The 21,638-nt window shown below is 40.1% G+C and overlaps 1 protein-coding gene across 1 annotated transcript in view; it reads left to right on the top strand.

Moving 5' to 3' along the window:
• The first annotated feature begins 1,726 nt into the window (after positions 1-1,726).
• LOC103037947 (inactive tyrosine-protein kinase PRAG1) overlaps positions 1,727-21,638 on the top strand; it is a 38,967-nt gene continuing 19,055 nt past the window's right edge. Inside the window, exons 1-3 of the mRNA XM_007230609.4 lie at positions 1,727-1,935; positions 13,043-13,436; positions 15,667-17,189. Of these exons, the coding sequence (XP_007230671.3) occupies positions 13,179-13,436; positions 15,667-17,189 (1,781 nt within the window). The 5' untranslated portion in view covers positions 1,727-1,935; positions 13,043-13,178. The remainder of the gene's footprint in view (positions 1,936-13,042; positions 13,437-15,666; positions 17,190-21,638) is intronic.

Raw genomic sequence — 21,638 nt, 5'->3', positions numbered from 1 at the left:
TGTTTCTCTTCATGAGAGGGGGGGCTTCGGCTTCACGCTTTACAGCGAAGCTGCCCCGAACTCCATCCCAAATACTCTGAGTTCGCTCCCCCTCTTTCTTCTTCTCTGCCCAATCAAGGGCGTGGGTCAATACTAGCAAATTAACTGATTAAACAGGTGTAATCAGGTGTGCTGGTGACTATTTGACTCATGATTAAACATTACTGAAGAAAACAGCAATATTGGATTACATTTTCATTGTTCTTCTTACAGAGGATGCTAGTTGTCCAAATGTGGTTTTAAACATTGCAATAAAAAAATTACCATTTGTTGTGGCTTGTAAAATGACTCGATTGAGCAAAAGGGGATCTTCACCATATAGACTTGACAGTTATGTGCAGTTGTAGCTGTAAAATATTAAAGGAGAAATCCGGTGCTAAATGGACTTAGAATGTGAAGAAACATGATGATATACATGCGGCACCTTGAGGTTGTTCTTCTGGCATCGCCATCTTGAAATTAAGTTACGATTAAGTCAACTGATGAACTGATAAGTTGAAATGCTGAAAATATCTGGGGACTGTCTATAAGGCAACATAGAGTACCAAAAAATAAATGGCGTGAACTTACCACATAGGGTTTTACTACAGTCAAATTATTGTGGCATAATTTCAAGATGGCAGAATCCAATGTTTTTTTAAATAAACTACCTGTGCATCAGAGTTTTCAGAGCCTCGGTTTAAATGTCAGGGCTTTCAGAATTCTACCAATGAGGAGTGGAGCTACTTTAATTTTGTTAATGATGTAAAAATAGTGATTTTTGCATGGGCCCTATCACTAGCATTTTAAGCCTGTTGGGAGCATTGGCTAAAAGCGTTGTATTTCAGAATGATGAGTGCGAATGGAGGTGGGCTAATCAAGATGCAAAACCTTTATGAACATCAGCAGGCAGTGTGACATGGTTGCTATGCTAAATTATCTAGAATAGCAAAAAGGGAATAAGCTAAAGCTAAATGTGCTAACTCTGGAGATATCAGCCAATAACATTTGCTGATGGAGGTGACTGTGACCCCAAACTTTTAAAACCATCCCTTTCAAAACTCGAGCGCAAAAGCCTTACCACAGGCAATTCGCATAGTGCACGAGGACAACTGTGAATTCGAGAGGATAAAAAACACTCAAGTGGGAGAAAAATGAAGCTCGAGAGCGATATTTTGTTTAGCGCACACACAATTCCTTTTTTTTTTGCTCATGAGTTTCCCATTTACGCTTGTAAGAAGTTAATTTACACACGCAAATTATTAAAACACACAGGTTAATTTTCTTCACCTGGTATTTTTGCCCCCTTGACATTTGACATTGATGTGACGCCATATAAGATAAAATAAGATTTTAAAAAATCTTTATTAATTTATTAGAAGGTTTCAGCAGCTTGCAATTAAATTTAATGTACGCATACCCGTATATAATATATACAGTTTAATAGAATGGAATACAGTACATCACTGTGTGTTAGACCAGATATCACTTCAATATTGTACCAAATATAGCCATGACAATGCTAATGCTAATGCTAATTTAAAGCAGGCTGGTTTTGTTTATTGACAGCTTGGACCCACATCCCTGAAGCCATTGGGGGCGTGGCGTTCCTAGCTTCAGACACTGTATAAGGTGGTGGGCGTGTCGCCGCGTGGCTCCGCCCCTCTGCAGGAGTTCTTGCAGCTAGCCCTCTCTCTGCCTGCTCATTCAGTCTGGTGCACCCTCACAGCCTACAGCAGCAGCACAACACACACTCACACACACACACTCACACTCCCCCTGCAACCTGTCTGCTGAGGAGGATCTGTGGATTTTACTGTTTCTTCTAGTATGGACTCCTAAATCTGGAATTAAATCACGGAGCGGCTGTTTTTGGACACAGTTTTGCGGTTTTCAGGCTGATTCTGAAGAGCACAGGTAACGTTAAGCTACAAACGACTGATTCTGGCATGTATGCGAAAATATATCTGCTAAAATATATTTACATATAAATATATTTTGCATCATATTATGATGATAAGGAGAGATGAGAACCGTTGGTTTTGTGTGTAGTTTAAGAAAACGGCTCACGTTTTTTTTTCGTAGCGATAAAAGCAACTGGGAACGAAAACACGTGGGTTTTTTATGTTTCACACCCGTTTTGAGGCAAGTCCCGCCTGCATTGCTTTGCGATTGGCTTAGGGGCCTCTCCAGTCTGCGCTGTGATTGGCTGAGAGTTCGTGCTCGTGAGTAGTCGACCAATACGGGCGCTGTCAGCCTGAAAACAGGCATGGAAAGAAATAGTGCATAGGTGCTGTATGTGGACGGCTGTATGGGAGGAAGGTTAGCTAGCTAGGTTATTTCTTTTATTGTAAACTGTGTGTTTTAGGGTTTATTTGTATAAATTATTGTATAGTCTCGTGTTTGTGAAGGTTAAATCTGACAATTGACAGACAAGTAGATAAGACCAATTTATCTACTCAAAGAAAAAAAAACATTTCAAATAAAGCCACAAATACCAGTTCAGATGGATAGACAATAAAAAAAAATGTAAATAATGGGATACACAATAAAATGTTTCATTTAAATTCAGAATTCTCAGTCAGTACAGTCATTTAGCACAGATATGTATTTCTGTACACTTAGGCAAACACAAAAAAAATCACCAAAAATCCAAGAACTTGAAACAGGCGTACAATAGAAGTCTATAGGCAGATGCTGGAATGTTCCCCACAAACCCCCTAAACATCTCGAGGTGGGCTTTAAGAAAAAAAAGCACCTTCATTGTTCACGAGTGTTGTCAGCTGCTGAGTGTTGGTGTAACAGAAGCCTCACCCTTTTCTTGTCTAGGCTATTGACTTGTCAAACCCGCAGCCAGAGAGTCTAACAGCAGGAGAGAACTGGCCCTGAGCAAATACAGACAGCTCTCAGTTAACCCTTACTGGGGAAATTATTTATTTTTTTATTTATAGTTTATTTTATTAATTGATTTTATTTTATTTACTCTGGAGTTTAAAATTGGTTGCACACGTATGAGGTAGGGATATGTTTTAAATATGTGATCGATTTCTGATTAAATCAATTTATATTTTTAGTTATTATGTAACAATTTAATTTTTTTTTATTTAAGAAAGGGCTAAAAATGTTTTTTTTTTTTTTTTGGTGTTTGACTAATTTGGCAATTTATTTTTCTGATTTAGCGATTAGTCTGCGATTGTTTCTACCATGCCCTTTATCTCTGCTTGCTGTGTGAACAGTTCCTGTTTTTCAGTCACTTTCAAGCAATGGAAACAAATGAATGTGGGATTAAATGCCGTTCAAATGTCCAGAACATTGCCCTTTACATGTGGAAAGTGCTGCTATTTAGTGAGAAAATTAGGGCACTTTTTGAGACGCAGGTGTAAACTGTGTGGGTGAGCCCATTACCCTTCTCCCATCATGTTTTTGTGTCCAATACTTTGTGTAGTGCTACTAATTAATGATTAGTCGACAAGAACATTTGGAGTCGACATTGTTGATTATATCGACTAATTGTCTATTTGTAAACAGACAGCATTATTTAATGTGATGTGCTATTGTCTATTGCCTCATTTACATTTAATTTAAATGTTTATTTATTCAGAGCCAGGTAGATTGAGGTAAACTGAAGCAGAGCGAGGTAGTGTGGGGAAGAGCGAGGCACAATGAGGCAGAGTGAAGTTAAGTCAGGCAGAGTGAGGAAAAGTCAGGTAGAGTGAAGTTGAGCAGGAAGGAATGATCAATATCAGGATATCCATCATTGTTTGTCAAGACTGTTCAACACTAGTTGTTCTATATATATATTTTTTATTTACTTTTTTGAAACTCGCTGGTTATTGAGACACACATGTGATTAGAAGAATGTGCCTGATTAACCCTCCTTCTTTATTTAAACAAAGTTGCCGCAAACTTGACCTGACAACCTTAAAAAAATTTCACCACGATGCGTCAGACACAGATCTGCCTGCAGGCACCAAATTCCTGACCGTCCGGGCTTTATTTGCTTGTTTGCTTTGGGACTTTAGAGGCATACCTGTGGCACACCTCCCTCCCACACTGCTGGTCTGAAAGAGTTAGTGGAGCGATGCTTTTGAAGAACCGCACAAGGGATGATTTAGTAAAGAAGTCTGTGAATAAAGGAAACATATTTCTCTTATTTATTGTAGATCATTCCTGGAGCATTTTGTTTTAAATAATGTACACCGACTGACTAAAAGTAATGGGACAGGAACTGGTATCATGTCTCAAGACCAAGTCCCCTGGAAGCTAAAAAAAACTTTATTAATTAAATGTGATTTCTGCCAGAATTACTTGTGTGTTTATATGGACAATTCTAGCCAGATATCACCAGTCATGATCATTACCTCCCACTGCACTGTCCACTGTGGGTGATGCTGCCTTCTATGATGTATTCCCGGTACAAACGTAACACTGTTTCTCACAACTTTGGAAATGGTGTGACACATCCATCTGGCGCACACCATCACACCTAATCCATATCTTACCGTGAGAACCAGTGACCAGTGTTCAGCTTTACTCGCAGATAATACCTCACAAATTATATAGAAATTATTATTATATTATTGTATGTATCAGGGTGGAACTATACACCGTACAAAAATGGAGAACCCCATTCAAGATAGGAACTTTTAATTAACATTTTCTTTACTTTTAAGAATGTTGGAATCCATAACTAATGATGATTTATTTTTTTTAGTTCTTGAACAATTCCCCAAACCTGTAACCACTTAGGAACCTTTATTTAGAAAAGTTTATAGATTTTCTTAGTAAACCACTTGAATGAAATCCCAGCCTGCTTAACAGTAGATGTTCGAAACTTCCTTTCCTCTCCTAATCTGGCAGCAATACCGATCCACCTGCTGGTGAGCTCTGGCAATAGACCAGATTAGATCACATTTGGCTGCACTTAAAATAGATTATTTTATGTGAAGGTAAATTATAAAAAAAAACCTTGCTGGACACAATAGGGAGCAATAGGAGGATTCAGGAGTACAGTACACATAGAAATCCTGGAGACCACATTAATTTAAAATACTGTGGGAACAACAGATGCCATGAAACCCTAGATACCACTGCGACCATTGCCACCACAGCAACCCTGGATATCAAAGGAATGCTTGTTGCCACAGAAAAATTTAAGATATCACAGAGAGCACAAAATATGGAACACCACAGAATTTGGGAACTGTGTAAACACTAGATAACACAGGGAGCTCAGATTCCACAGCAACCCTTGATACCCAAGCAACCCTGGATGCTCAAGCAACCTTGAACGCTTTAGAAACCCTGAATATCACTGAAACCCTGGTAAAAATGGAAAAGTTTTGCTGTGTTTGGCGCTGTATTGCCAAGTGATTCTCAGAGCAGAATGATGTGTTTCCCATTGCCAAGCTTCTTGAAGCAGTGGAGCTGAACCCAATGACCCTGCGTTCACAATAGCAGGCAACCAAGCAAAAAGTGAGCAGTCGTTGTGAAAGGATGTGTTTTGTAGTTTTGTGATTTGGCTGCAAGCATCAATTGACAGAATGGCAAGTGAAGTTGAGATTTTAGCATCTTACGCAAATTAGTTACGACACAGTAAAGTGATATTCTAAAACAATTGGCCCAACGAATTCTCCAGACCGATTGTAGACATTTGGGTCAGAGGCCTTCATCTCCTCTGCTCGGTGAATTTTGATTCCTACTACATTTAGTTTATATCTCCAACACTCTGGGTTTGAGATGTGGGGCAGACCAATACCATATACAGCGGAAATGTTTTGTATAATGCTAGAGATTTGCATTAGCTGTGCAAGTCATGTGTTTATGTAGCTACAATACCATCAAATTCTGGGTTATTTTTAAACTTTAAATTCTAAAATACAAAGTTCAGTTTGTTTACAGACTAAGTGAACACTGCACAAACGTTTAAGTTAGTCATACTGTAAATGTTAAATCATCAGACTGACCATTAAAAGATTAGCACAGCTCCTTAGAGGACCTCACTTCAAGTGTCATCATACCTATCATTCTGTTCACCATGGAACACACTCAAGTCTGACTGACTGACTCTTCACTTTTAAATATTTAGACAAAAAAACATGAGCAACTGGGCAGACAGAACACAGAAATAACATTTTTTCCTGTGGTGTTGGGTTCTGAAAATTAAAGCCTTAAGTACATAAACACAGAGTATCAGACAGCTCAGTACAGCTGTTTTTGACTAACTAACCTGAGTACTGATGATACAAACTCACTCCTGAGGGAGTGTCTAAGTCTTAGTTAGTTACCTAGATAACGTTAGCTAACAGCTAAGGCCACAGCACAGACTATATTCCATCTAAATGATGCTTAAATCACACATTTAGGAGAAAATGCTTGCGAATACAGTGGGTTTAATGACCTTGGGGGGGTTTTGAGGTGAACCTTGCAGACTCCTATGTCCAGGGATAGTGAATTTCCTTTTGATTGGAACAGAGCACATTGCTAAACCTACAACTCTGGTTGACCTGTGTTTTTTTTTCTCACCCGTTTTCCATGAGCAACAGCAAATTTGTCAGAAATCTTCCTTATCCTGTGGCCATTTTAAATGCAAATGATTAAATAAATTAATTTATAAAATAGCTTTTTTTTATTAGATTAGCTAGCATGCTAACTGGTCATGCCGATAGCATGAACAGCCTAAAAGATACCCATAAGTTACAAACTTGAGGTGACGCGAGCAACTGGTCACCTTCCAGTGTGAATACAAGCATGGCTGTTTCAAAGTTTTGGGGACCCCAAGCAAAATAGACGTTGCTGATTGAAAAACTCATATTTTGCCAGGTGCAGAAAACACAAACCTCAATGGCTGGCTGCTGTCTGCAACTAGTAGGAGGAGCTCCCTTGATTTCTATAAAAGTGTTGATGTACATTGTTTTCTGCATTTGACCGTCACAGAATATAAAAGTGTGCTAAGATAGTTTGTTGTTGACTAGGGGCCCCCTGGCAATTGATCGTTTTACTTGCTTTGTTGCAAAGGGCCTGGACATAGGGCAGGGTGAGGAAAAGTGAAGTAGCAAGTTGGTAATATCAACACCAGTTCCATCAGGAGCTACAGATTAAAACGGGCTTCATGCTGGTTTACTCAGCAGAGCTGAGCTGCTCTCAGCGGGTTGTTTATCAAAACCTCTCTGTATCTCTAAGCTTCTGTCTGTCCAGAATATCAGTCTGAGTGGAGATGACGAAAGTGGCATTATGTGAAAGAATGCGGCAGAGCTGGTGTTTGTTGTAGGCCAGGTCGTGTCAGGATTGGCGGTGATTTATTTGATTTGTTCGTGGGCTGTGTGTGAAGGGTGGGGCTGTGTTGCCTCAGAGCCTGAATCAGGTTCCTAGGATGGAACTGAAAACACTGGCCTGGGGACAAAGGTGAAGTGCTATTATGGTTCCTCCTACTGTTACTGTAAGAAACGTGGGCTGAGAGGACTGATACGGAGCTATAAAATACATTAGACTCTACACCAGTACAGCAGACAGGGCAATAAAAATACCTATACAGTTTTTATATAACATTTGGTATCATAGTACAGAATACATTCACTAAATAATAATCTAGAAACATTTAATGTACATAGAACCATATAATAGGACTGGGAGGTTAATCACATTAACTTGATTAATCGAATGACTGTTTTTAAAATGCAATTTTCACAATGGGATAATTGGGGAAATTGTATATCTTTACATATAGAAACTTCCAGAAGAAATCTCAGTACAGATACATTTGCTTACTTTTATGTGGCAGTGATTTTCTTATTTAGCCTTACTTTTTTTCTTTCCTATGTTTACACCTTGTTTAATATAAAAGCTGCATGTAAGCTTGAATGGGTCTGTTTACTATTCATAAAAATGAACAAAAATGTAGAAATTAAATGTAAAGGAAACAATAGCTTGTGCATGACTTAAAATAATGCGGTTGGTTTACATAGGAAAAACTGAAGTTTTTATGTAAGAACCAAAGCTTGATATTGTATTTAAGAATCATATATTTAGAATTTAAAGATTTTTTGTTTGTTTGTTGGTTTGTTTTTAAGAGAAAGATCTGTACATACATTTAAGCCAAAAAAACCCTGGAGAACTTTCTATTTTTTAACAGTCACAAAGAAATATATGGGCAAATACAAAAGCAAATACTGTTTTTCTCACCATTTTTAGATGACCTATTCAAAAAGCGGATTTTTAGGTCAACCAGCTGGTTGACTTGCCCATTTGTGTGGCCTATCACAATAACTATATTTCTTTGAACAATATACTTTCCCAAATGTAACTGTAAAAAACAATATTATAGTCATTTTGGAATTGGAAAATAGATTTTCAATATCATAATTAATTAAAACATAAGTTAAAAATGCATAAGTTAAATCATTTCAACTTTTTTGATGGTCTTTGACCTTGCCGTGTCATGCCATTACACTTTCATCAGTGCTTATTTGGTAGGAGGCAGAGCTGTAAAGAACACAGGGACACCTGTACAGTGTGTGTGATGTTTACAGGAGTGTTATAATTAGTTCACAATTACGTAAGAAATGTCACACACACTAATGACCACAACACTGGCCCCTGGGTGGAGAGGGTAGTGAACCCTTAGCTGGACCCGAGGTGGTGGTGTAGTGAGAGTTTTCTCGCTGCGGGGTGTGTGTTTTGTGTGTGCTGGTGTGTATTGTGTGTTTATGGTGTGTGAGATGGCACGGTTGGACACTGTTGCGATGTGAAGCGCACCCCCCCTCCTCACACCTCCCACTGCATACCAGCCATTCCACAGAGGTTCCTCTGCCTCTCTGCTGGGACGTGAGAAAGTGTTCTGAATTCCACACCACGGACCCCCGATGCTCTGCAGGGTCAGACCTGAAGACCTCTAATTTGGGAACCCTGGGAAAAATGGCTGGGCTGGGCGGGGCAGGGTGGGATTAGTAGATTTTCTGCTGGATGAAAAGATCTGGCTGTCTCGTCTGTCTGTGTCTGTCTGTCTATTTAACAGTCTCTCTCACAGCATGTCTGTTTGTTTGTCTTTACCTGTCTGTTTAACTTGTTTTTCTTTCGTCCTGTCCATTTACCTGTCTATTTGTTTGACTTTAAATGCCTATATCTGCATGTCTGTATATTTAACGGACTTTCTACCAGGCTGGCTGTCTATTTCTCTCTTTCTGTCTGTCTACTTAACTGCCTTTCTATCATCCTATCTGTTTACCTGTCTGTCTATCCATTTGTTTGTCTTTAAATTTCTATATCTGCATGTCTGTCTATTCAACGGTCTCTCAACCAGCCTTTCTATCTATTTCTCTATCCGTCCGTCTGTCTATCTTTTGTACCAGTTTGTCTATTTACCTGTCCGTTTGTCAGTCTGTCTATTTCTTTATCTGTCATCACCTTCATCAGTCTTGTCTGCCTGTCCATCTGTCTATATATCTATCTTTCTATCAGTCTGTTTATCTGTTAACCCGTCTCTCTGTAAAGTCTCTTTGCTTATCCATTTATTTTCCTGTCTGTCTGTTTATTTGTGTACCTGCCTCTGTCTGTCTGTGTATTTACCTGTCTTTCTCTCTGTCTGTTTATCTATCTTTTTCAGTCTGTCCATCTTTTTACATCTCTGATTATTAGTCAACACATCTGTCTGTCTATTTGTTTGTCTTCATCTTTCTCTCTATTTGTCTGTCTGTCTATTTAACCATACCACTATCAGTCTGTCTATTTATCTGTCTATGTCCTTACCTTTTTTTTACTGTTTGTCTGTTTGTCTCTCGTACCAGTTTGTCTGTTCATCTTCCTGTTTGCTTATGTCTTCACCTTTATCTGCCTGTCCATCTGTCTATTTATCCGTCATTCTATCAGTCTGTTGCTCTGTACAAATACAAAATAGAATGCTTACAAGAATATCGATATTATCACAATATGGATTTGTTTTATTGTTTAAAAAATGATTACAAAAAGAGTGTTTTCGAAATGATGTAGCACATCCCTACTGTCAGTTGTTTCAAGTGAAAATGGGTGATTTTACAATGACACTTCAAGATGCGGTATCTGCATATTTGGCAGAGAGTGAACAGTCAGTTTCTGTTAATGTTGATGTGTTTAAGCAGCAAATCGGGGCGTTGTAAAATTCTGATGCACATTTGTCATGAACCAAATTGTGATGGCTAGACAATCGGAGGGTCAGAACATCTTTAAAACGTCAGGCAGGTTTTGTGGGGTGTTTAGGATTGGTCAGTACCTACTAAAAAATTATCCTGTGAAGATCAACCAGTGATAGTCATTGGCACCCAGAGCTAATTAATGCACACACAATTTACAGGTCTTAAAGGAGGATCGGCTGCTTATGTCTTGGTGCCAGATTCCACAGGCACCTTTAGAGCTCTTGTGAAGTCCCTGCCTTGATGGCCTTAATTGATCAGAGTTGTTATAACTGTACGATGGTGACCTACTTAATTCTCAGAAGTCAATACAGTTTTACCTGTAATTCACATGCAGTTAAATAAGCGCTCTCCTCGGTTCATTGACGGAATCTAATTACAGCAGGAGCCGTGCTGATCAGTGAACTGCCCTGTTCAGATTACGTGTTGATGACATGAGTGTCAGCGGTGTCGGGGTTAATGGTTTACTGACACTGGAAAGGCCATTCATCCAGTGGCTGGCAGGCAGCACTGAACCCATTAATAGGTCACTGTTTTTCAGCTCCATTTGGTTGTTTTTTGGCTGTAGCGTGCAGATTATCTTTCATAAGCAGGGTGAAACTTTAACAGGCTGGGGGAAATCAGGCAGAAACACTCCCACAGGCTAATGAACAGCTGCTGATCTTAGTTTTCTTTTGATTTATTGGAGCAAATCATTCATTCAGATGGGACTTTTTTGTAAATTTTGGCTTCTTATTTTAGATTTTTTGCAGAAATGTTTAGTACTGATGGCTTCTGTTGTTTTGTATAATGGTCAATTCAATAGATAATAAGTGGTTATCTTGGGTAATAGTGCTAGACAGTGTTATCTTAAATCAGTATCACAATAAATTAAACATTTTTTATTCCAATTTTTCAATAATTGACTGACATCGAAATTTTCTACGGTACAAATTATTTAATTGATAATCTAATTTAATCCCATTTTCTAATTAGGCTAATTACCCCACCCACTTATAAGGACTGCCCCTGTCACTTGTAATGCCCCCAACACTAGAAGGGTGAAGGCTTGCACATGCCTTCTCTAATAAACGTGAGAAAGTGTCAGATCCCCAGCTCTCATACCTCAGCTAACAAAAACCTGTGCTTACCAACATTACATTAGAAGTGATGTGGAGAGGGGAAGGACATCTACCCACCCAGAGAGCATGTCCAGTGGTGCTCTCTCTCGGACTCCGGCGGCTGATGCCAAGGCATCATGAGCCAGGATTTAAACCAGCGTTCCATGGATCATATTATCCACACTATAGACCTTATAAATAATAGGGATTTTTCTAAATGCTTATTATGGGGCTTGTTTATGGATAAAGCCCCACCATTCAACAAAAAGAGCATATCAGCTTGCTGCTTGTGCGGAGAGTGGAGAAGAGTCATCGTGCTAGTGGGGAAGCCTCCCTCGTTTTGGAGACAAAAAAAAATTATGGTTTTGTTGTGCATTTTTTTTGAGCCAAACATTTTACTGATTTAATCAGCGATGTTAAATCTGTTGTTCAAGTGGTAATTAGACCTTCGGTTCCCAAAATTTTGGTCTCTCCTCCTTGCATAATATCTGCTGGACCACGGAGAACCAATGTAAAATTTACAGTATATAATTTGAAAATGATTCAACAAGTAAATTGAAACATGTTGATTTATTCAGTTAGTAAGTGGAGAGCCATGAGTTCTCACGATGTACACAACATGCACACAGCGCTGTCCCAAGACTTTTGCCATGCCCTTTCCTAAGTTGTGCAGGCATTTATCATGTCATTTTCCACAGTATTGTTATTGGGAATACATCATAGACGGCATTACCATCCACAGTGGACAGCACAGTGCAGTGGGTGGTAATGATCGTGACTGGCGGTGTCTGGCTAGAATTGTCCATGCAATCAGAAATCACACTCACCTCCAGTGCAAAAGACCACGCACACTCGTATTCACAGGTCAGTCTTTAGCTTACATGGTACATGGCAAAAGTCATGGGACTCAGTACTAGTGCCTGTCCCATGACTTATAGCATGTCGGAGAACAGTATTACATAAGTCGTTGTTCGTTGTAGCATGTTTCTGAATGAATGAGTTCTGTGTAAAGCGTGAAAGAGGATTGGAGAGTTTAGGGGAGCTGGTGTTTCCCCCCGGTGGGTTAGCGTGAGGTAATTTCATCGAGTTGGTTAAGCCAAAGTCGCTTACATAACCCAATATTCCATTCAGGAGGCGTGTGCTTGTGTTTAGAAAGACAGAACAAGACTGAGAACAAACAGTGCTGATTGACTCAATACGTGTCATTGATTTCTCTGAATTCCTGCATAATTAAACATTCATCAGGTCAAGAATGCCCAGAATGGGATTAGTGTGGATTTGAAAAGTCTTTGTTCTAGAAAAACTAGTTTAGCTTTCATTAGTGCTAGGCGGTAGGACCAAAATCTATATCACAGTATTTTTAAAGATTCTGGCAGATTTTATATTTTATTTTTTGCATGTCTGGACTTTTTGAAGACTTGGATTACTATTGGGTTTACTTTGTCCCACACAATTACACAACATATGAAGAAATGGTGGAGAAGAAAAGAGGTGGTGGCTGACTTTACACGTATCGGAGGAGGCATGTGTTAGTCTTTACCCTCGTGGTGTTGGGGCATTACGAGTGATAGGGGGAGTCCTAATGAGTGGGTTGGGTAATAAAAAAAATTACATTTACATGTTTTGGAAGCTGTCTTAGTTTATTTTAAGAAAGGACATTTGCTTAATAAAATGATTTATACAAATCATTAAAATATTGTATTAAATGTAATTTAAAACTGTATATTAAGCTCTACTTCTGTCTCCTTTATCTTCTCTAAGGCTTCTCCTGTGATCACCAGACCACCCTCCTGTGTTTGCTGCCAAAATGCTACCCCACCTTCTGCACCACCTCCGCTGCCTGGCAGTGACCCGCAAGTAGACCCCCGGCTGGGGGGCTGTCCAGGTTCTGGTTAAAATGTCTGCGTGCAGTGAGTTTGCAGAGCACGTGTGGAAACCCGGCTCATGCAAGAACTGCTTCCACCCGCGCAGCGCCCACACGCAGTCTGAGACGACCTGCCGAAACTCCTGCGCCAGGACCAGTGTGGGGGCCGACGATGAGGATGGGGGTGCTTCGCCCTCCCCCTACAGCAAGCCCACCATCGCCGTCCGGCCGACCATGATGAGCACGGAAGCTATCGAGACCCCCACAGATATCAACATGAACTCTGAACAGGTAACTATAAGCAAGCCCGCTATGATCATTTTCAAAATTATCAACACCCAGCACTAGACACAGATACAGCTTTTTACCATATCAGTGCAGAACTAACTATACTGAACCTCACTTACAGTATATAACATCAGAAAGTGAACACAGCTGAAATATACTTCTTTTAGAGTGTGTGTGAGTGAGAGAATGTGTGTATGAGTGAGAGGGAGAGAGAGAGATTTATCACAGTGTACTCACAGTTAGTGCTCTTATGCTGTTTCTCAAATGAACTTATAGCTGTGTGGTGTTTATTCCACATACTGTATCTTCTGTTTCACAACAGGACACATGCTTTTATCTCCCTCATGCTCATATTCTAATCCCATACATAATTCTGCAGGTTTCTCAGTGTTTTCTGTCATTATTTCACTGGTAGCATGCGCACTGTAAACAAGAAGTAATGTCACGGACCGTGAGGTGCCGAGCAGGATTTCGGCACAACACCGCCTGCTGTAAAAATGAGTGGAAACAGCGCTTATAAATAAATTAACAAACACGAAAACAAAGGGTATACTATCTGTAATTTCAGTTCATTTTAGTTAGTTTTATAAACTCTCAAGTTAGTTCCAGTTAGTGAACATTATTTTTCTTTTAATTACCGTGAACTAAGTTGGGCTATTCAAAAAAAGTTTGTACTTATCATGTTTAACTACACCCCAAGTCCACTTTATACCAAATTTCTCCTTTAAATGTAAAATTTAGTCTTGAGTAGAACAAACTATGAACAGTAGATCATTGTGTAATACTATTACAACCTGGGATACCAAAACAATCAGCTAACCAATTAATAGCAACTGTAGCTGGCTTAGCAAATTAGCATTGTAGCTAACATGCTATTCGATTCAGAGTCTACTCACTTTCTCTGTGACTGAAATGCCCAAACACAACACATGATCTTTGGTACATCTACATGGTAACAATAAGTATTCTATAACTATTAAATTATCGGTGTCTAAATAGATGCAAAAGGATGTAATTGTATTATTATGCTATGCTATATGCTATGCTATATTCATTTTATTATTATATTTTTTTTTTTACCCTACCTTCACTCAGCTTAGCGAGTGAAAGCAAGAGCAACGGTGCATGCTAAGCAGTCCCAAAACCTATTACAAGCTAGACTTGTGTGGGTGGCATTAATTTCATAATGGGGACATCTGTTGATCTAGAGGGAAGTAACAGAAGTGGTTTCCACAGATGTACTGCTGAAACCAATTTATAACGTATACAGATGACTGGGAAGCAATTTCTTAAAGCAGGGGTGGGTAACCGAGGTCCAGTGCTGAGTTCAGGTTCATTTTAGTCGTGGGGCGGGGGATTATCCATAAAGCAAGACTCAATAAAAAGGGTGTAGTAAGGAGTGTCCATCAAAAACTAGAGATGCTTTTACTGAATAAGTTCTATTTAATTCAGAGTCTGTTCAGGGTCTACTTACATTACCTTTGCCTCAAAATGCCCAATCACAACACATCATCTGCTTACAACTCACATCATCAGAGGATTTTAAGTTAAAATATCTTTTAAATAATATTGTGCTTGATGTTAAAACTGTTTGGTATTCAGTTATAATTTTTCAAGTGTAGTTTTGTAATTGCTTTTCAATATACATTTATAGTATTTAATTTATTTGATGTTAAAAAAGTTACAAAATTATTTAAAACATGTTGGGTATTCAGTATTCAGAGTTCTGCTGTCATTGGAACTAAGAGAACCGTTTTAGTATTATTTAGGAACCTTTGAGTTTAGACTAGGTGTGGGCGGTTTTCACAAAAGCGATACTCTTGGCGATATGACAAAACACTGAATAAAAAAAAATATTTCAAGAATACACTACTGTTACAAAATGAAACTTACATTTTATTATTGCATATAATATAATATGGCACACTAAGATACTAACTGACTGAGATATTAAAAATAATCCAGAATGTCCTGATACTAATTATGCACTCCAAATATCTTCATATATCCAGGATTAAAATAAAAAAATGATGCTAGGCAGTAAAAAAGTAGTACCCTGATAATTAGGGGTGGGTAATATAGCACAATATTTTAGGGTATAATATCGTTTACAATATAAAAAAATGTTGACAATATAATTGCGTACGAGAAGATACGATGCGATGGCACACCTCTAGTTTAGAAGCTTACTTACTGAAATGTCCACATGCCTACTTCTGTCACTCTGTTGCAGGAGAACCAGAAGAGCCCTGTTGGACTGAAGAAGATTCTGGACCTGGCTCCTTTGTACATAGACAGCAATGGCTGCAGCAAGGCGCTGCGAGAGGCAGTGCTACAGAACGGCATCTCTGGAAAGCTGGACTATTCTAGCAGGTTTTCCCCCAGCGCACTTTCGCCCACTGGCTTTTCCAAAGACTCCCTCATAACCAGCAGTGTCTTTGTGACGCAAGATGATGGCTGCGGTCCTCACAGTCTGAAAGAGAATGGGAACAGTGACCCCTATAGGCCACAAGTGGCTAAAATGTCCAAGAGCACTTATACGGGTACCCGAGATTTCATTCTTCCCAATAATGCACAGAGAAAACTTTCAGGAACCTCCGACACAGTTGCAACATTGGGTTCTCCTATAAAGGATGCACAGGCACCTCTCGGGACTGTGGCCATAACGAGCATGCCCGGAAGTGGTGTGAACTGTGCAAAAAAAGATGTTGTTTCAAGCACTTTGTCGTCCCCTGCAGCGACTCCAGATTCTCAGAATGTCAGCTTGTCTGACTCGTGTTCTTACCGCAGCAGCACGGACTCGCTGAATGGACCGGATGTTTTCCACCCTGAGAGTCCCTCTTCTGCAGGATGTGCACATGGACAAGGGGACAGTGAGCCGATCTACGCTGAGAGCACAAAGCGTAAGCGGCGCCCACAGGCCTGCGGAAAGCCTCAGCAAGGGGACTCTGATGTCAGTAACAACATCGAGAGTCAGCGAGCGACTATAACAGTAGTGGCGGCTCACACAGAAGAGAACAACCGGACTTTCTACCTGAGCAGCCCCGATTCTGCTGTGAGCACCCAGTGGCTTCACTTCAGTCCCACAACACCGGATGACCCCTCCAGCCCAGCCTTCAGTTGGCCATCCTCACCAGCAACTTCAGAAATTACTGCCGTAACCGCTTCACCTTCCATCCAGACCAAACCTCAATCCAGTCCACCTATTCCCCCTAAACGGAACTCCAGATCTCCAAAACTGGGCACCTCCAGCCTTTCCCCAGTTCCTCTTCCTGAGCTCAGTTTTCATCTGAATCTGGTGTCCAAGGAGGTAACCTCCAAACCACCTCAGGTAGACGCCCTTGCTAGTGCTCACCTGGATCGGCGGCAGAAGATCCATAGCGCCTCCAGGAGCCTGGAGGGTCGTATCGATGAAGAGGAGGAGGAGTGGGAAGCCAAGCAGGGGCCTGCCCAGGAGGGAGGTCCTCGCGGCGGGTCTAGCAGTTCCATCAATGGTCCTGCTGTCTGGTGGTCGGAGGCGAGAGAATGGAACCTTGCAGGGAAGAGTGAGGGCAACGCTACGCCAGGCACCAACAGCAACAATAGCACCAGTCAGAAGCAGGCAGGCGTCCGAGCCCAAGAGGGCACACAGAGTGGCAGCATGCTGACCAGAGCCAATTCCAACCCAGTGCCGCTCACTACCTCTGCAGAGCTCGCTTCAACCGGAGCCAGCACTGATCCCAAACCTCCTCCACCGCCTCCCAAAAAACACCACAGGTAAGAGCCAGCTCTGTGTACTTTCGTTGGGTCAAGTGCTGTTGTTTGGGTGTTTGTAATGAACTGAATGTGGCTACTGTGGGAGACTTTAATTTGTTCAGGGTCTTTAATTTATTTGATGTCCAAGGCTTTTATCGATAGATGGCTTTTATTGTCTGGAATTATAGTTAGATTTTCAACACTTTAAATATCATGTAGTAATGGTTTAACGGGTGTTTGTACAAAGTTTGTGGTTCTGATAAAGGATGGTGGAACACTTTTTAGTTTCTGCCATTGTGGGATTTTTATTGTAGATTCTTTTCTTGAGCATTTTGAAATCTTTGAAATTTGAAATAGTACTTTCTTAGGTTCTACAGCAACTGGCTAATGAAGTTCTTGAGGAAAAGAGATAAAAAAAAAATACCATTTTCTGCAGGTTCCCATCAATGATAATCTACATTTTTCCTTTTATCCCTTCAACCAGGTATCTGGTAACATTTCTATGGTCTGTGATTCAGCACAAACGTCTGTCTTCGCTGGTCCTAAATGAAACGGTTTAGCATTCAAAAAGCACCTCCCCATCTCCCCCACTTTAGCACTCCCCTTTTCTCTGTTTAAAAGCCGATCAGCTGACCCTGGCCTGTGTGTAGGCCCCGTGCTACTTTTGGGCTGATACACACTGAGATACACACCATGCCTCCCTTGTTTCTTTCCAGCGAGGCACGTCCGTTATCTCACCCTCGTTCCAGTCTCTGTTTCTCTATATCTCTTTTTCTTTCTCTTTTAGTGATTATTCTGTCTGTGTTGGCCTCCACTCCAGGGCCTCAGATGCTGAATGAATTCCTTGTTCCTTTAGCAAGTCGTATTGGTCGTTCTGTTAATAATAGTGTCCTTTTAATTTCTGTTGTCTAAACAAACCCAGGCTGTAAAAGTCCTCTTTGTCACATTTGTATTGACTTGCAATGTCTTGCGTGGACATAGCAGAGTGCAGCGTTTCTATGCTTATGATTTGAGGTGCATTTGGTGTCCAGCAAAGTAATTTTTTTAATGTTTCATTGACTCAAATACAGAGGTATGCATCGTGCTAGCTTGCTGCTGGTTGTGGACATTGTGGAATATTATGCTTCAGTTTAGTCTCATAATTTTAGGTTTAATTATTTAATTATTTTTTTTAAGTGCAGTGACTAACTACAGCCAATGAGAGGGCAAGACCCAGTAGCTTGAGAGAGCCGGGGGCTGAGTTATATAGCATGAACAATATGTTTCTTATTTATAATATTCTCTTTTTTCCCCTTTTGTGTTCTCACTGCAAATAATGTGTATCGCTCATTTCTTACAAATTAATCCATTAGTTTTCATTATAAAACATTTTACGAAACAGTTCGTCAAGGGTTCCTCCTGGTAAAAGATCTTATAATGTGTGAGCCTGTGACACTGATCAGTCATGTAGTGTGTAACTTCTCCAAACCACAACCACTAAAATATTCCTGATTACAAGACTCACACGTTGTGTAGAGTGAAGAGTACAGCAATCTGACAACTGAAAGTCGTGTAGTCGGTATCTTTGGTAGCAGAGTGGCCTGGTGATTAGTACATTCACTTCTCAGCGCTGTAGTCTTGGGTTCAATTCCTTATTTATTCCTTTCTATGTTCTATGTGTATCTGCTTGGGTTTCCTTAGGTGACCTGGCATGCGTAGATATGGATTGGAACTCTTTTTTTGGGCCAGTGCCAGTCCTCCAGGTGGATGTTTTGTTTCCAGTTGAGAGTATGCTGTGCTGGATTCGAAAGTGTTGAGCGTGTGAGATTGTGGCGAGTTGTCTTGAGTTCCTTGAAAGGCGCTGTATAAGTGTATAAACTCCATTCTTTAATTAGACCTGCTGTAGGGCTGCAACTAATGATTATTTTGGTAGTCGACTAATCTAATGATCATTATTTCGATTAGTTGATTAGTCAACGATTATTTCTGCCATGTCCTCCATCTCTAAAAACAGTAGAAAAACAGCTACACATGAGACTTAAAAGGCATTCTGTCCCCAGCACTTTGTGTAATGCGGTACTGTTACAAATTAACGATTAGTCGACAATGAAATTTGTAGTCGGCATCGTCGATTATATCGACTAATCGTGCAGCCCTAACCTGCTGAGATCTTTTGACGTGGAGATGAGGTTTTATTTTCAGATGACTCGAGCAGCTGAAAGTAAAGAGGGCTGATAAACGCAAGCGGCGGGGGGGGGGGTGGCGACTCAAGGCAACTGACCAGATCAAAATAAAACCCTGCTTAGGTGGGCATGTTTACATTTAAAATACAACTGTGAATTCCTCTCCGCTGTTGCTTAGCTGCAAGACGGGCTAACATGCAGACCACATGGGGTTCTGTTTGGAGATAGTATCCAGGCTCCCGAACGGAAGGCTGTTCTAACCTGGGACGAGCTGTAATCTGTCTCCTGGACGATGACGGTTGGCAGTTAAGCATTATCATTCCTCCGTTCTTGGGGACTGATGAGGCGTGACGTTCCAGGAGCCGAAGGCCATTCAGGGCGTCCACCGCCCGGGCCTGTGTTTTTGTACGGCTGACTAGCGTGTAGCAAGATTATGCCAACACTTATCGACCTGTTCCCTCAGAGCTCGTTCACCCCTGAAAGACTATCCGTCAAAAAGGACTGAAGCTTTTAAGGATGAAACGAAAGCAGGAGTAGAGACTCTGAGTGCTGACTGAGTTCCCAGTAACATTTGCTGATCCTGTTTCATAGAGACCCTTATTTTTGTTGTAATACTAGCACTGTGGTGCATCTGCCCCCTATTATTACCCAGCAAGCATGCAGCAGATAAAAATACCGTTGCACCTGCACACGCAGAGACTCGCCTTTCCGAGCGACTGATCGTGCTTATCGCTGGGGGTTCTTCAGGACGTCTGGTAGCGGAGCCGAGCATAAAAAAAGCCAAAGCTCCTGGTGTTTTGACAACAAACTGCAGACGCCGGCTCCTCCTGCAGGAACATGTGAGGCTGAGGTCAACTTCACTAAAGGGTCATGTAGATGCGATGTGTTGCCCTCAACAAAGTTATGATCAGGATACTATGCTGAGGCACAGTATGTAACAGTTTAATATCTTTTTATTTCATGTCGTACAGCCGCACAACAGGATGGACAAATTTAGGGACAAATTGGCATTTTCTAAAAGTGTGATTAAACCAGAGTTGCAAACATGTTAAATTGTTTGTAGTGACTGGTCTTGTTCTGTTTTAAAGATTTTTAAAGAAGGTTTAGATTTTCATTACCGTAATATTTGACTTTAACAGGATGGACTTTTAACAGCTTAAGCTTTACCTCTGATAAATATAGAGACTATATGAGATTGAAGGATGTGAGGTCACTAATGTCAAAGGGGTAAAGTTATCCCAAGATGACAGAAACACATTTAAATAGCTTGATATTTATTAATAAATAATTTAAATGCTAATCCTAAATCATAAAAAAAACATCTTCAAAAAAATAAAACTTGCCGCACTTTATGTCAAAGAAAACTGTATTTAAAATAGCACTATAAAAAAGAACAAATTTGTAATAATTAGGGGTGTAAGAAAATATCTATCAAGTTTAGTGAAATGTTTTGTAATACTGCATCGATTTTATTTATTTATTTATTTTAAGATTAATAGTGGATTAGTGGATCATTTAGTGTAGTGTTTAAACCCTGCTCACTAAAAATCAGTGTTGTACTTTATTTTCAGATCTTGCTGTCCTGATTGGATAAAAAGTAAACCTTAATTTTCTCTGATTTTATTATTATGGAACATTTCCTAACATAAAAGATTTATTTAAAGATTTAAGCAATCAGAATATACAGTATCTCCTTACTTAAAATATTGCAAAATGTTGTTATCTTTTGAACACAATAAAGTGTTACGCCCTTTATTGTGATCTGTATCATATTGGGATGAGTCTTAGGGAGTTTAGAGTGCCTATGTTTCAATAAAACTACAGATATTTGATGCCATGTATCAATACGATACAAATATATCACAATATTGATATACTGTCCTAACCCCAAAGGAAACCCAAAACACATGTTACATTGATAATGACCAAACAGACACTTTTTCACCATTCTAAACTATATTTCTACAATCATATTGTTCCTTTTTTTTTTTTTTTTGCCTATTTATAGAAAACCAACATTGCGTCCAGTTTAGCCTAAAGTCACAAGCAAAGTGGTGCATGCTGAGCTATGAGCAAGCACTTTTTGGCCTGATGAATCATTGAAGAAACAGATGGTGGACCAAATCTGTTTCCTCCATTCAGCGACAGCAGAGGCTGAGATCTTTCTGCCTTCAGAACTGTCACATGGGCTGCCACTACAGCTGTGGCAGATGCTGTAATGCTTTTTTGAGGCTGGCCAGAAGCTGTGTTTGGTTGGCTGGAGTTTTTGTGTGGGTTTGGGTGAGGCCCCTTAAAGTACCTTGTTTTA

The sequence above is a fragment of the Astyanax mexicanus genome, chromosome 17 (assembly GCF_023375975.1).
Source record: "Astyanax mexicanus isolate ESR-SI-001 chromosome 17, AstMex3_surface, whole genome shotgun sequence".
Classification (NCBI taxonomy): Eukaryota; Metazoa; Chordata; class Actinopteri; order Characiformes; family Acestrorhamphidae; genus Astyanax; species Astyanax mexicanus.
The sequence above is the reverse complement of the archived record's forward strand: the minus strand, read 5'-3'. Positions and strand labels throughout refer to the sequence as shown.